Source organism: Dicentrarchus labrax, unplaced genomic scaffold (assembly GCF_905237075.1).
Source record: "Dicentrarchus labrax unplaced genomic scaffold, dlabrax2021, whole genome shotgun sequence".
NCBI classification, from domain to species: Eukaryota; Metazoa; Chordata; class Actinopteri; family Moronidae; genus Dicentrarchus; species Dicentrarchus labrax.
In genome coordinates this window covers 251,800-268,680 of record NW_026136712.1, presented here as the reverse complement: position 1 = coordinate 268,680, position 16,881 = coordinate 251,800, and the positions used below count along the sequence as shown (strand labels likewise).

Here is a 16,881-nt window from a genome sequence, read left to right as displayed (position 1 = left end):
TATGTAGGAATCAGGCGGACCATGACGTGGTCAGAAAGGCCCAGTGCGGCGCGGGGGACGGCGTGATAAGCTCTGCTGACTGTAGTGTAACAGTGATCGAGTGTGTTCTCCTCTCTGGTCAGGTATTTAATAAACTGTTTGTATTTTGGAAGTTCGTGACTGAGGTTTCCTTTGTTAAAGTCACCAAGGACAATAACTAAAGAGTCCGGGTTAGTCCGCTCCACACACAGTATCTGGTCGGCGAGCGTGCGTTGTGCCTCCTGCACGTTTGCCTGCAGTGGAATGTAAACACCGACCAGAATGAATAAAACAAACTCACAGGGCGAGTAAAAAGGTTTACAGTTTATGACGAAATATTCCAGATTAGGGAAGCTGTACTGTTGGATCACTGTCACAACATTACATTAGCTACTGTTGGTGTAAAAACAGATACCTCCACCCTTTGTTTTGCCGGAGAGTTCTGTGTCACAATCCGCTCTGAAGAGTTGGAAGCCTGCCAGCTGCAGCGCAGAGTCCTATATCGATCCCCACAGCCACGTCTCCGTAAAGCATAAAACAGAAGAAGAGGAAAAGTCTCTGTTTTTCCCCACCAGTAGCTGAAGTTCATCCATTTTATTGCACAGTGAACGCACGTTGGAGAGGAATATTCCAGGTAACGGTGTGCGATGTCCGTGCTGGCAGAGACGCACAAGCGCACCGGCAGGTTTCCCTCTCCTCCTGCGTTTCACTGCGTGAGCAAAGGTGAGCACACCTTTGACCACAATGTCCAATAATTCCACGGAAGAAAGAAGAAAAGTGGGAAAGAGATCAGCTGGAGTTGTTGCTGATGTTCATGAGCTCTTCTCTAGTGAAAGAGCTTCGGGTGTCACAGCCGAAAACTGAATTAACACACAAAACAAGAAAAAACAAAGCACACGACCACACCCAGACGACCGTTCGTGGCGCCATCTTAGGTTATCATGCATCATACACTTCCCCTATCCACTATCTCCGGTTCTTAACCTGCTGTGGGAACATAACTTCCCACTTCCCCACATGTCAGCCTGTTGCTTACCTCTCATACCCTGTCCCATACCCTGTTAACTCGAGAATATTAGTGGAATTAGTGATATAAAAAATTTAATAAATAAATGGTAAAGTATATGTATCCGTACTGCATGCACCTTCCCCTCATTGAAATTGTGTAATTATTCTATTCTGTGATTTGTTAAATATAGATCAAATCTCACCCTATTTTGAATGTAAGTTAACAATTAGCTAGGCAAACTGTATCAACGATCCGAATATTGTAGTGGAACGTGTGGGGAAGAATGGGAATTGACATTAGTGTGTTTTATTTAAGTGCATTTCTGCATCTAGAGAACACCACATCATTTTTATTATTTTTTTAAACAAGGATGTAAATAGTACATATATTAGTATGTTATTGAACAAGAATTAGACAATCAAATGATGAATTTGGTTGCATTTCTCCAACCAGACTTCGGTTATCACTGATCATATCTTTTATCTTTTGTTTTTTTCGAGTAAAGATATACATTGTTTAAGTGATGTTTAACAAATGTTTGGCGCCAAAGTTTGTTTGGTCCTTACTTTCTTTTACCAAAGTAAGAATAAAATTTGTTTTCAAAAGATGACAACGCTCACAACAGAGTTTTGGATTCTCCTAACTCCTCTCATCTTTGAAGATATTCGTAAACCCATATCCTTCTGATTTCTTTTTGTTTCTATATGCAACCACAACAGCTCTTCAGTATACATTTTCCTAAGCTGTTGACACAGCTGGAGAGCTTGGGGCCCACAATGTTATTGTTCATCAGTGTGGATGCTGGCATCGTTATTGGTATATATATGGTTATTGTTTAAGTTATTATTCTTGACATGGACAGCCCTTAACTTCCATTACAATTCCAGAGAAATATCACCATATATCATTCAATCTTTTGAAGTTTGTTCCAGTGCTTTTAAGTTTAAATCTCTGAAAAGCACTTTGAAACTGCCTCATGTATGAATTTGCCTTGCCTTGCCTTTGCCTTGTGATGATTTAATATGGCAGCCAATTGACTTTAAATTTGTAATGGTTGCCTCTGTCTCTCAATGGACCGTGCATTTACTCTCTCCACAGAAAGATACAGAGGATGAAGTTCGAGAGATCATCAGAAACAATCTCCATTTACAAGGAAAGGTAGGAGCACTTTGAGCCTGTAATTAAGAGAGTCAGTATATCTGGGATAATCTGAAGATAATGTCATGATTTATATTAAATAATAACAGAAGTGCACAGCCTCAACACACATTTTAATGCATGTCCTCTGTGCATTTGTGACTTTATATGTGTGTCTTGTACAGCTGGAGGACCCAGCTATTCGTTGGCAAATGGCTCTGTACAAAGACCTCCCAAACCACTGTGAGGACACTTCTGATCCAGAAAAGACTGTAGAGAGAGTCCTGGATATCGCTCATGTCCTCTTCCACCTAGACCAGGTTTGTGTATGTGTGACACAAGAGAAGCTGGCCTGGAATCTCCTCTTAAGAGTTGATGTGATTGGTTATTAAAGTTATATATATTAAAAATATATATAAGTTTGTCTGCTTAAAGACAATAATGTTTGCAAATGCACTTTGCACTAACAATTGTCCTTGAGGTGTGGGGATTGTGACCTCCAGACGATGAGCTACATGAATGGAATGTCTTTTGTACTGAGTGGTCAGTTTGTGTGTTTAGGTTGAACATCCTCAGCGCAGTAAGAAGGCTGTGTGGCACAAACTGCTGTCCAAACAGAGGAAGAGAGCAGTGGTTGCTTGCTTCAGGATGGCGCCACTCTATAACCTACCAAGGTAAATTATGCACCCGTCCTGCACACATCAACGCACATATACAAGATATACGTGTGTGTACTGTACATTTAAAAAAAGATTGGTTGGGATGCCCTAGTAGTAGCTCCCCTGTAAGAACTGGCACCCCATGTACTAAGACTGAATCCTTACTGCAGCAGCCTGGGTTCGAATACAGTCGGTGCACCTTTGCTTCCCCCCCCTTACTGTCTATCTTCACCTGTCATTATATATTATTTTATCTGTGTACTGTATCGCTCCCAAACTAGGCACCGGGCTGTCAACTTGTTCCTGCAGGGCTATGAGAAGTCCTGGATTGAGGCAGAGGAACACTACTTTGAAGATAAACTCATAGAGGACCTTGCTGTAAGTTTATTCAAATAAATCTAAAACAAGTGGAATTATTTTAACCCATTTTATCTGCAAAGGGTACAGGTCCTCTTCCACGGAGTCCGCCATGTAGAACTGCCATGTTTCTACAATAGCACAGTATGGATAAATCGAACACTGGTTTTAGAAGGGTGCTTTTTATGAGTTTCGCAGCCACTGTAGGTCCTCCTACCAACAGAACAGTTGTTCAGTTGGTTGCAGTCTGCAACTTCACAGCTATATGCTACAAAATCCTACAGACTTGTCCTTTAAAGGTCCAGTGTGTAGGATTTAGTGGCATCTAGCGGTGTAATTGCAGATTGCAACTCCTATGGTGGCCATGAAACACAACAATGCCCCTATCTAGAAGACAGTGTTTGGTTTGTCCCTTCTGGGCTACTGTAGGAACAGGTCATGTAGGTGCAACAAGTTGTTTGGATCAATAGTCTGTCTATCAAATATAATCTTTAGATTTAATGTTATAAATATTAGCTTTAAACTCCTTGGGCACCACCCTCTAAACAGAGGGAAACGATAGCAGATCTATTGATCTAAGTATCATCTACCATAAATTATGATTCTTTAATTAACAATTAAATAATCAAAATAAATGGGTATTAGTTCCAATTCTCAGACCACAACTCTAACTGTAATCTGATTACAGTAAGGTTGTGACCCTAAGAAGGTAACAAACAGGCTGAAGGAAAGCTTTAGAGTTCTTGGCGTAGCAGAGGCTGGTTTCCACACAACATTCAAGTAAAAACAACCAAAGGGCACTTCTGGTCCAATATTACAGAACTTATATTCTAGCAATGCTAAACATACAATCAATTTCACACAATATAACCAAAAACATAAAACAAAAGTCCTAATGAATTGTGGAAACTATATACAAGTATGTGTGCACGTGTGTTTAACCACACCGGCCTGAACGGCTCTGAACCGCAGTTATAATCACTCTACGTGTGTGTAGGTTCCTAAGTCAGTCGAGGAAAAGAGAGCGAGAAACTAAATCTGCCCAGAATGTCAGCCTTACTTGAGGGAATCACTCTGTGTGATCCCGCTGCTGTGTGCGTAATTCCTGTTGCGTTGAGCGGCGAGGAACAGTGATGCGGGCTGGTCCTTTATCTTAACGCTTGTCAGCGAAAAAATAAATTTCCCGTTCTCCTTAGGCACGGCAGCGAGGCGAAATTTCAGGCGATCGTCGACGTGAAGAGATGGGAAAAAGGGAAGCTGGTTGCCTTGGTCCGTTCTTCAGTAGAGGAGGTTTGCTGTAGTGTGCAGCAAACTTACTGGTATATTGGAGCAAAACGAAGTTAAACTTTTCTACCATGGCTAAATGGCGGATCAGAGAAACTGTGATGGCTGTGTCCAAAAAGGAGGGAAAACTCCTTGAGTGGGTATCTCCAAATAGTAAACCGAAAGTTCACAAAGAGAGACACAGATGCGTCTCTCAGCTGTATTTATTTACAAAAGTAACATCGCTGGTCAGCGGCCAGTTTGACCAATGGCGTCTGACAGCTGGGTCTGTAGCCGGATTTCACATCCAGGTGTGAAAAGCTAAGGACCCTGGGAAGTTGAGTTTAACTGGGTTTTCCTTTGTCTAAGGAGACAAGGAAAAGTTTGCAGTCCCAGTTGCCATTTTGAAAAGGCTGAGGCCCTACAGTCAGAACACTAAAAAGGCGCTATACAAATACTGGTCCATTTACCAATAGATCTCCTAAATGTTACACACTGATCCTTAAGTTTATTGTTTTGTGCATCGTAGATTCTCCTGTGATTCTGAATGTGTGTCTATTTCAGAAACCAGGTGAACAGGAGCCATCTGATGAAGAGGAGGGGGTGAAACACATTGATCCACTGCATCAGCTCATTCAGCTGTTCAGCAGAACAGCCCTCACAGAGAAGTGGTGGGTTCCCATATGTAAAATACAGGTTTCAACCAAATGTGAGGCATCTGCTCCATAATAAGTTAATATTTTAGCAAATAACTGCCTAGTTACACGTCTAGTAAATAATGGCAGTCACATGATATCTGGTCAACGTCACGTCTGGCCAACATTTACTGGTGTTTAACCCTGCCAGCTCTTGAGAAAAGGTATCTTGATCGATCTGACTTAATACATAAATGTTACTAAATGTTTCACTTCTGTCACCAGTCACTTGTTTATCTCCAAATCTGTTTCACTCTGGACTAATACAGTTTACAGTAGGTTTTTGGGAGCTGCTGAGCGTGGAGAGGTTGCTCATGGTTTGCATTTGATTTTCAGTGGGACCAACAGCAGTGGACCTCTCGCATAACCAGAGTAGTTTATGTCAATGTTGCAATAAAAATAGAATCGCTTAATGCAGCTTAAATAATAAAACCTGCTCAGCCAATGATGTGGACAGTCAAACTGTGATAGTGTGTGTGTGCGTGTGTATTTCCTGTTGCAGTAAACTGGATGAGGATAATCTCTACATGGCCTATGCTGACATCATGGCTAAGGTACCAGCTATTGAATACCAGTACTAGGAACCTTTTTTATTACTTAGAAGTGAATTGGCTGGCTTATCACAGCATATTGCAACATATTATTCTTCTGCTGTCCACTTTACTCCTTGCTCCCTTAGAGTTGCCATGATGAAGAGGATGAGGATGGAGAGGAAGTGAAGAGTTTTGAAGTAGGTGATCAGTCACTCTGTTTGTCAGTCCCCATGAGGGTCTTGTCTAAACTGGTATGCTGCTGCCTGTCATTTATGTATCCTGTTTCACATAAATAGGAGAAAGAGATGGAGAAGCAAAAGCTGTTGTATCAACAGGCTCGATTACATGACCGTGGAGCTGCTGAGATGGTGCTTCAAACCATCAGTGCTTGCAAAGGTAGGTTTTACTTACTGTTAGTCCTGCCCATCGACATATAAAAGATGGCCATCACGTCTCTACTAACCCCCCACTGTAGAAAAAAGAAACCATAATATCTTGGATAAGGGTGCTGCCATTTGCTGCCACTCAGGGCCAGAGTCTGCACAGTAGTGATTGGGTTCAGCTCCCCGGTATAAGTCCCAACCATCTGCCCGGCCGACTCGGCTGTCAATCATGTTGTGAAAACAAACAAGCTTTTTATAGCTTCTAATAACTAATTAAAACCATGCTGATCCTGAACATACATCAACATGATGAGAACTACCTAAAATGAAAACCATATTTGAAAAACTGTATTTGAAGTGTACTTTGATTTGACCCATATCCCATATGTTAACATGGAGGAAGCAGGCTTTATGACCTCTCCTGTCATCCATCTTTATCTATGAAGATGTTCCTGCCTCCCACCTCCAGTTACACTACTATATTATAACTAAAGTTGATTGAATGTGCTGTATAGTCACTTATAGTGCTGAGGAAACCCATTTCGGCCGCTTGTAGCTGCAATCACGTTCTTTCGGTCATGACCCATTCCTCATGACTATAGGTGAGGGTTGGAACAAAGATCGACCGGTAGATTGCCCCCGTCGCCAAGTGCTTGCTCATGGTGGTACTGTTGGGTCTCTGTAAATAATGTCATAAGGAGTTCGGTCTAGACCTGCTCTATTCGAGAAGTGTCCTGAGATAACTTCTGTTATGAATTGGCGCTATGCAAATAAAATAAAATTTAATTGAATTGAATTGAGAGCTTTGCCTTTCGCCTCAACTCACTTTTCGTGACAACAGTGCGATAAAGGGACCGCAATACCGCCCCTGCTGCCCTGATTCTCCGTCCAATCTCCTGCTTCATTCTACCCTCACTGGTGAACAAAACCCCTGAGGTAATTGAACTCCTTCACTTGGGGTAAGGACTCATTCCCTACCCGGAGTAGACAATCCATCAATTTCCTGCTGAGAACCATGGCCTCGGATTTAGACCTGCTGATCCTCATCCCAGCTGCTTGACACTCAGCTGCGAACCAATCCAGTGAGTGCTGAAGGTCACATGCCTATGATGCGATCAGGACATCATCTGCAAAAAGTAGCGATGTAATCCTCAGCCCACCAAACTGCAACCCCTCCCCCCCGTGACTGCGCCTCAATATCCTGTCCATGAAAATCACAAACAGGATTGGTTACAAAGCGCAGCCCTGGCAGAGGCCAACACCCACTGGAAACGAGTCTGACTTACGATCAAGTATCCGGACACAACTCCCGCTTTGGAAATACAGGGATTGGATGGTCCTGAGAAGTGACCCCCTGACCCCATACTCCCGCAGCACCTCCAACAGGATATTCTGGGGAACTCGGTCATATGCCTTCTCCAAATCCACAATGGACCGGATGGGCATATTCCCAGGCCCCTTCCAAGAAACCTGCGAGAATGAAGAGTTGGTCTGTTGTTCCACGACCAGGATGGAACTTGCACTGTTCCTCTTCAATCAGAGGTTCGACAATCAACCGAAACCTCCTTTCCAGCACCTTAGAGTAAACTTTCCCAGGGAGGCTGAGTATTGTGATGCCTCTGTAGTTTGCACACACCCTCTGGTCCCACTTTTTAAATAGGGGAACCACCACCCCAGTCCGCCACTCCTTCGGCGCTGTCCCTGACTTCCACACAATGTTGAAAAGTGTCAACCAAGACAGCCCCTCAACACCCAGAGCCTTCTGCATTTCTGTCCGAATCTCATCAATCCCTGGGGCTTTGCCACTGTGGAGTTGTTTGACTACCTGCAGTGATCCTGCACTGTGGTATTTAGAAGACTAATGTTATTTTCTCTGTGTGATTCCTTTTCACCAGGTGAGATGGGTCCCATGGTGGCCTCTACTCTGAAATTGGGCATCGCTATTCTCAATGGAGGAAACTCTACTGTACAGCAGGTATTTTAGTCTTCAGTTGCCAGTTTTATTGTGACTAACATTGTTACTTTTCTCATTGTATTTGAAAGCTATGCACTCAGTGGTCACTTTATTAAGTACACCTTTAAATACACCTGTTCTGTCATAGTTTTTATTTGCATGATGCCTATAAGTTGTCTTTGACTCTGTCAGAAGTTAATTAAATGTGTGTGTTTTAGTATTGAGGCTATAGTTAGTGAAGGTGTAATACTGGACTGCGTTATATTCAGAGTTGGTTCTAATATTCTCCCCCTTCATGTATGTAAATAAATAAAATGCCTATTTCGCAGATGATGTAATGCTGTATGTCAGCGATTTTGTCTCCTCAGTGCCTTCCATTATGCAAGTTTAAAATGATTATGGAGTAATATCTGACTCCAAGTTGTAAGTAATGATGCTGTTGGGTATGTAGCTATCACAGCTAAGACAGCCTGGTTAGGTTTTAATGGTCCAGAGAGGGCTTCAGATATGCTATGGCTTTATTTATTGGGTTCAGAAAAAATTACTGAAGGAGATAAAGGCATGTACCCAGATAGTCAAATTGAAATTACTTGGGCACCCGGTTAGCTCAGTCGGTGGAGCTGGTGACCCATGTACGGAGTTGCTGCAGCGGCCCGGGTTTCAGAAGTATGGCAAACTTAAAAACCTAGACTTAGACTTTATTACTTACTGTGGGTGGAAAGATGGCTAAATATTTTGGACATTTTTTGTGGGGAAATCATGTGACAATCCTCAGAATGAATTTGGTTTGTCAGCAATGACATTTTTAAAGTGTAATGCTGGTAGTGCTGCCCCAGACTAAAGATTTTCCTAGTAGACTAGTAGTCGTTAGTTAAATCCAGCAAGGTGTGAACATTTACTTAATTTATTTTAACAGTATAACATGACATAGGACCCCTTGTTCAAAACTTTCTCTTAACCCTCTTTTATGTAAGTTTCCCAGTGGGTATGGTTTAACATATGGGTGATTGTATATTGATAAGAATAAGGTTAATTGGGTGTCTGTCTGTGAGATCTCTATTTACATACCCAAATATGAAAAGTCAATGTGATGCCTGCATTTGTTACATCGTCGTATCATGTTTGTATGTTCACTTCTATATGACTGCATAAGGAAATAAAAGTTAAGTGCACAAAAAACAGTCCAGTACAACACCACCTTTAATTATGACCTCAGTAATAAACATACAATTGAATTTGAACCTTTCTGACCATGTAAAAAAAAAAATAATAATAATAATAATGATAATAATACCATACTGTATACTGTAGTTGTTCACCTCCTGTACTTGCTTTAAATAGGAATTGGATCTAAAATATTACTCTGTTCCATTGTCTCTTTGACAGAAAATGTTGGATTATCTGAAAGACAAGAAGGATGTGGGATTTTTTCAGAGTCTGGCTGGTCTGATGCAGTCATGCAGGTAATTCTACAAACTCTTGCTGCTTCAGGACTGAAACAAATATATTTTAGAATACAAAGTATTCATACCACAGCTGTGTGTTTGGATAGGCTCCTCAGTCCTCAGATATAATTAAATCTCAAAATTGGGTATTTCAAAACAGGAGGTCCTGCTCCTACAAATTTGGAATACGGATTTGGTAATCCAATCCAGAATCAGCTGAAATGTTTTTGAGTATTTCAAAAGTCTAAGGTGAAAATTAAGATAGATTTGATGCTATAAAACAGGATGATCCAGCATGGATTCAAGGTGGATGTGCAGACTATTATAGTTCACTATACTAGGTGTGAAAAAACATTTTACTTAAAGGAGTCATATTATGCGCCTTTTCAGGTTCATGATTGTATTTTGACGCTCTACTACTATAGGTTTAGATGTTTTAATGTTCAAAAAAACTTTTTATTATTTTTTTATTATTTTTCTCTTACTGCCTATAGCTAAGCACCTCTTTTCAGCCTCTGTTTAAAACGATCGGTTTTAGCTCCTGTCTCTTTAAGGCCCCCCTCCTGAAAAGCCCAGTCTGCTCTGATTGGTCAGCATTATGACTCGAATGATGCAAATGATGCTCTGGCCCCTCCCACTTCCGCCTCAGCGTTGGTGTTTTGGCAGGCAGCTCCTCCCTATTACTGAGTTTAGCTGCATTTCTACCATCAATATTAATTCAATAACTGCTTCTAAACCAAAAAGTTCACCACCGGACATGTTAGAGCGGGAGTCTGACCTGAAATTGCAGAGAAATGAACAACATCAACAATCAGGATTACAGCTTTCTGTGACGTGTTCCTCAGGTAAATACTGCTATGTTAATTATATATATATAATCTCTATCTATCACATATTGTTAGTGTTTATACCTTAACTATGAGAACCAACACTGTTTTTTCTGCTTGTCTTTACAGGTACAGCAGTGAGCAGTGAACTACAGTCTACACAGCCCAGTGAAGTTAAACATATTATATATAACATATTATTAACAACATTAGTCAAGCACTTGTTTCTAGTGAAGAAACACCCAGTAAATGTACCAAAGTAATCAGAGTAATAGTATAATGATTACTGTAACCTCCCATCTGTTATATTCTTTCCAACTCCAACTTTATTTGTTAAGCACTTTAAAAACAACCAAAGTTGACCAAAGTGCTGTACAGGAGAATAAATAGGACATCATAAATGTAAACAGTGATGGTGATGATGAAGACCACTGTGAGGAATATAGACAGTGATGGCGACAACACTGGAAAGTTCCCGTGGCAGACAACACGGACGAAGTCTGACGGCGATGAGCTCGATGTCCGGCCTGCAGACGCTCTTTCACACAGACGTGCCCGGCGTTACACCACCTGTTGTTTATGAGCACGGACAGTCCCCCTCCTTTCTTCATGCCGGTCGCGGTGGTGTCCCTGTCGGCTCGAACCGTCTGGAAGCCGGGAATGGTGACGATGATTGCAGGGATGTAGAGTTTAAAGCTCCTCTTCTTCATCCTCCGTTTAACCCCCGCTCTGCAGCCTCACCGTCTCCTCCTCAGCTCCTCCGGTATGGAGGGTCTCTCTCCAGTCAGGAGGCTAGGGGGCCTCAGGGCGATCATCTGGTCGCGGGTGAAAACAATGCGACTCCCCGTCGCCATGGAGACCAGCGTAAACAAAAAATAAAAAGTGCTCAAAAACGCCAAAAAAGTATTTAGGCGACATGAACAAAGTAGTAAGAAAGTAAGAAAAGAGTTCAAAATAGCAAAAACACACTGAAAACACAATAAAACTACAACAATTAAAGGAGCTGCCATGACAGGCTGCCGTTGTCGCCGGCGCCATTCCATGGAATCTGTACTCTTTGTACACATTAGTTTACTGAGACCATGGAAACTTACCATAATGAGGCAGAAACCTGCCTGGAATCATTTATCCTGTACAACATGTCAACATAACTGAAGGCATTACTCATCTAATAAAGTAACTTGTTTATGTGGTTTAAAAACTGCTAAGTAACCAACTGTAAACTGTACTGTATCCATATTTCATAGTCTGATATTTTAACTTGAAAGTATTATTACCAAAGTTAACTTTCAGATATTTGTAAAAGCTGCAATTATGTTTTAACCCCTTTCAAAATACTGTATATATACTGAATAATCTATCATTTATATTATATATTATGATGTCATTTAAATGTCAACATGAAGTTTAAATGTGAGACAGAAATGTATTGTGTTGCTTACAGTCATTTACTACAGGTTTAAATTTCACATTTTCATATTGATAGATGTTACACGAACCAGGTTTTCAACTCTTCTACATGCAGGAAATCTTCATAAAACCTCTGTGAAATAACATGTTATTTATATAGAACCACACTTATTACTGAATTTAAAAATGACTAAAACTCTTCTTAGAAATAAAACACTTAATTCATGTTTCATTCATATTCCAGTTACACAGAAATATAAATTGTGTGCATGTTGCAAGCAACAAAGCTATAATTTTTATGTAAACTGTGCAGATCATGTCCTCCATCAAGGTTTTTTTTTTTAGTATACTGAAGTGTGAGCTGGTAATGGAGCTCTGCAGTCAGTGTTCATCTTGATGCGTCTTCCTTTGGATACCCAGACAGAGAGTACGGCAGTAACGCTAAATATATGGATCAGAAAACGTTTATTAGTCGCGTTTTTTCTCCTCATGACAACGAAGCTAGCCCCAGCTGATTAGCACGTAGGCAGAAAGTTACACAAGATGCATCATGAAAAATAATCAGTACAGTGTCTTCTTCTGTTCACAGCTCTATTGATCCACAATGTGAACAGCTACTTAGCTACCCAGCAGATATGTACCAGGTTAAAGACAATTAAAATAGTTTGGTCAGAGTGACTGTCTGAGTTACCTAACTAACGTTATCTTCCCTGTTCTAGTGCAGCTCAACAAGCGAAACAGCTGATGAGCCGCTACAGTTTGTTCGCTTGGAGGTTCTCTGCTCATTCTAACAGCGACACACAAACATATTACTTACTGAGCACGTTTAACAAAATACAGACAAACATAAAGCCAATTTTCCCCGGTCACAAAACCCTCAACAGTAACCTTTAAGAGTCCCCCCCCCTTCCTTGGTGATAAAAAATATCACCAAGGAAGAATATGGGGACATCTGCACCAGCTGGCTTAATAAATTAATCTCACCAAATAAGTTTCATGTTCATCTTGCACAAATTTAACATCAAAATAACTGTGTTAGCGTCACTGAGGCTCTTGCAGCTAACAACTGTTAGCATTAGCTAGCTTACACGAATAATGAAAAAAAAAGCATAAATTCTTAAAAATACTTACAGTTACTTCCTCTGCCGTCTCTCCAGGAACAGTCTTTTAACCAGTCTAGTATTGTACTGACCGAGGTTGTGAAAACAGTCCGACACGAAGGTTCACACGCACATACAGGTTTTTCCGACTCTAGCCGGAAATTGCCGTCAAAAATAAAAATTAATCCACTGTGCTTGTACATATGTAGAGATTTGTGTCGATGTTTGCCTGCTGAAGCCTTTGTCCAGACATAAGGCTGGCAGGCTGCTCGCTGGGCTGCTTGCTCGTTCGCTTGCTTGTCTTTTCTAGATACAATGGCGGAGCTCTACTAGACAACAAGGAAGTAAAATGCCGTGGGTGGCAACAAATCCAAAAATGGGGAAAAATCTGAACAGACTGTTTCATCTCCTGTATTTTGACTGAGGCAGCCCACAAAAACATGACTGAGTCATATTTTTTCACACTTTGCCTGCTGATAGGCACTCCAGATTCCCAAATGTACATAATCAAAGGATTAAAAAGTTGGTTTTGCATAATATGTCCCCTTGAACTAAAATTTTAAAAATAAACTAAAAATGAAAAAAAACTAGCTGAAACAATATTGTTTACTTACAAAACTAACTAAAATTAAAGCTGCAAGCAGCGATGAATGGGCCCTCGCACTCTAGGCAACTCGGGTGTGCTGCGGCCACGTCACATGCCACCGTAACACGTGCGGACCACAACATAAACATTTTACGGAAATCAGATCATAATCGCAGCGCGTACGTGCACAAATAGCACAACTTTTAATCACCAACATATCTTGACTGTACTGACAAATTTTGAAGCAGATCTGATGAATTCCCTAGGAGGAGTTCGTTCAAATTCAACACGAAAAATCACAGAAAATGAAAAGAAAAATTCAAAATGGCTGACTTTGATGCCACGCCACGGACACACCCTTTAATGTGCATGAACAAATAGCACAACTTTTAATCAGCAACATTTTTTATCTGTACTGACCAATTTTGAAGTAGATCCGATGAAATCCCTAGGAGGAAGAGTTCATATACAATGCAAAAAAACGGCGAAAACGGCTGCGAAATTCAACATGGCCGAATTTGACGGCACGCCACGGAAACGACATTCAACGTGCAGTCACAAATAGCACAACTTTTAATCAGCAATTTTTTTGACTGTACTGACCAATTTTGAAGCAGATCCGATGAATTCCCTAGGAGGAGTTCGTTCAAATACAATGCGAAAAGTTCGCCGAAAATCAAAATGGCCGACTTCCCATGGGGTTTGGGGAATGGGACCAAGAGGCTTTTCTGTACGTCTCAGCGCGTTGCACGTGCCTACCGAGTTTCATGCATATCGGTGAAACGCGGCGCCGGGGCTGCTTTTTTGAAATACTGTAGGGGACGCTACAAACACGACAAACACGATTTTTGGTATGTGAGCTACAGGCACCAGTCTACACGTGCCCTAACCCTTCCGGCGAAGAGGGGTGGGGAGTGGGGTGACGTGGCGTGGCGTGACGTGACGTGGTGTGGCACGGCTGCGGCAGGCAACCTTTGTGCAGGCCCCAACGTGCGGAGATGGCGAGGTCCCGCCCAACGCTGTTTGCAGCTTTAATTCTATTCTGAATTTTACAGGGAGCCAGAGCAGAGAGCATTCCTATTTTGCTTAATGTTTTTGTTGAAGAAAAATATATTTTGAATTTAAATGTAATTTAATTTAATTTATTTCTTTTGTTGAGTTAAAAAAAATGCAGTTCAGATTCATATTTCTGGTTAAAATATTGCCAGTTATAGACTATTCAATAAATATTAATACTGTTCGGCCCGCAACTTTGACTGTCTTTCAAATTTTGGCTCCTTGTGTGATTGAATTTGACAACCCTGAACTATATCTTTAGATAATGAGTTTCGGAGGTGTTTTATGACCTTAAGGCACGCTTGTACTCTAGCTAACTGATTAATTTTATAGAGCTGGTCCTCCATTAATTGGAAGGAACCCCAAATCGCTGTGAATGTGAGTGTAAAAAAAGGTTTTTGATTGGTCAGAAGACTAGAAAGGCGCTATACAAGTACAGTCCATTTACTATTACCATTTATCATCTGCATAACAGTGAAACTTAATGGAGTGATTCCTAATAATGTTCCCTAAGGGAAGCATATGTAACGTGAATTGGTCCAAGCACAGAACCTTGTGGAACTCATTGACTAACTTTAGTGTTCATGGAGGATTCATCGTTAACATGTACAAACTGAGATCGATCTAATAAATAGGACTTAAACCAGCTTAATGCGGTTCCTTTAATGCCAATTAGATGTTCATGTTTCTGTAAAAGAATACGATGGTCAGTGGTGTCCAATGCAGCACTAAGATCGAACTAAGACAGTTACAGAGTACATTGTCTGATGCAATTAAAAGGTTGTTAGTAACTTTCACCAGTGCTGTCTCTGTGCTATGATGTACATCTAAATGACAGAAAATCCTCAAATAAGCTGTTGTTATGTAGAAAGTCACACAACTGTTTGGCAGCTGTGGCTCAGAGGCAGAGCAGGTCGTCCACTAATTGGAAGGTTGTTGGTTCGATCCCCGGCTCCTCCCGCCACATGTCAAAGTATCCTTGAGCAAGATACTGAACCCCAAATTGCTTTTGATGCTGTGCATCTGTCTATAAATTTGTAAGTTTCGTTCGATGGCCTTTGCCATTACTGAGTGAATGTGTGTGAAAGGGTGTATGTGGCATGTAGTGTAAAAGCGCTTTGAGTGGTCGGAAGACTAGAAAGGCGCTATACAAGTCTACAAGCAATAGAGTCCAGTGTTGTTCACAGTGAGCCTGCTGCATTATTAACAAGGTTAAGGACTAAGGTTATCATAGGAGTCCTTCTTAAATTTAGCTACGGCACTATCAGATATAAATAGGAAATTTTGCCTAATGGCTTATCGTCTAGTAATAAGAAGTTATTGAATGATGGTCCGATAAAAAAGGATTATGTGGGAAGACTGTTTAATGTTCAATATCATAAGACAGAAGGAGGTCAAGAGTGTGATTAAAACAATGGGTGGGTTTATTTACACTATGACAAATGCCAATTTAGTCTAATAATGAGATAAACATATTACGGCTGTCATTATCAACATCCACATGAATATTAAACCTGAAATGAATATCACCTACAATAATTATGTTATCTGTTTTAAGGACTAAACTTGATTAAAACAGATCGAAAATCAGAGTACAGGCCAGGAGCACTATAACAAACAGAATTGGGTGTTTTCCAGGTCGGGTGTGAAAGAATAAGTTACCAATTAGGTAACACTTTATAATGAGTACACGCTATTAAGCATTAGTTAAGCATGAATAAATACTGAATTCATCATTTATAACACATGAATACACATTAGTATGTAGTTTATAAACACAGTTAAAAATGTTTTATTCGTCATTGATAAGCACATTAGTTATGGATTAGTAAATACTGAATTCATCATTTATAAAGCATGTTTCTGCTGTTCTGCTTTGTTTGGTAGCACACATTATGGTTGAAAGCTAACGTTAGCTTGTCAGCAGCTGCAGGTGTTTGCCCTCGCTCCCCGACGAATGTTACTAACGTTACTAGCGTTACCGACCCGCCCGCGGTGGCTAAGCCGACCTGCCGCTGCTAGCCACTCACCTCGCCCGGCTAGACGAGACTAGACTAGGTCGGCTTAGCCACTGCGGGCCGGTCGGTAACATTAGTAACGTTAGTCGGGGAGCAAGGGCAAACACCAACAATGTGCTTCTCCATGCTCCCTTTGGCTGCACTGTCAGAAACTTCTGAGAGTTAACATAAATATGACGTAACATCCAACTCTCAGCACGTCATCATGTTGATGATGTGCTGAGAGCGGGATGGCAAGCTCAACGTACACGTCCCAAACAGATAAGATGACAACAATAGCCTGTCTTCATAAACCACCCTTGTTCGTCTTCATACAATATGTTGGGAAGTTGCAGTAAATATCAATACAATATGTTCTATATCCCTTTGTGTTGTGTCTCTCCTTCGTCTGTTAAGATAACTGAACATTTTGTGAGTCTCGAGGCATTGTC

The 16,881-nt window shown here is 41.0% G+C and overlaps 2 protein-coding genes and 1 long non-coding RNA gene across 11 annotated transcripts in view; 2 read left to right on the top strand and 1 right to left on the bottom strand.

The window, feature by feature from the left end:
* LOC127373071 (uncharacterized) overlaps positions 1–16,881 on the bottom strand; it is a 395,753-nt gene that overhangs the window by 268,549 nt on the left and 110,323 nt on the right. The gene's annotated exons all lie outside the window — the stretch shown is intronic.
* ryr2a (ryanodine receptor 2a (cardiac)) overlaps positions 1–16,881 on the top strand; it is a 324,810-nt gene that overhangs the window by 251,470 nt on the left and 56,459 nt on the right. For all 6 annotated transcript variants that reach the window (XM_051417108.1, XM_051417109.1, XM_051417107.1 and 3 more), the window contains 10 exons: positions 2,126–2,185; positions 2,350–2,484; positions 2,726–2,838; positions 3,105–3,201; positions 5,008–5,114; positions 5,641–5,692; positions 5,818–5,868; positions 5,968–6,067; positions 7,950–8,029; positions 9,395–9,471. In XM_051417108.1, the coding sequence (XP_051273068.1) occupies positions 2,126–2,185; positions 2,350–2,484; positions 2,726–2,838; positions 3,105–3,201; positions 5,008–5,114; positions 5,641–5,692; positions 5,818–5,868; positions 5,968–6,067; positions 7,950–8,029; positions 9,395–9,471 (872 nt within the window). The remainder of the gene's footprint in view (positions 1–2,125; positions 2,186–2,349; positions 2,485–2,725; positions 2,839–3,104; positions 3,202–5,007; positions 5,115–5,640; positions 5,693–5,817; positions 5,869–5,967; positions 6,068–7,949; positions 8,030–9,394; positions 9,472–16,881) is intronic.
* On the top strand, positions 10,149–12,156 carry LOC127373093 (uncharacterized). Its single transcript, XR_007886878.1, has 2 exons — positions 10,149–10,298; positions 10,410–12,156. It is a non-coding gene; the product is annotated as an uncharacterized LOC127373093 (long non-coding RNA).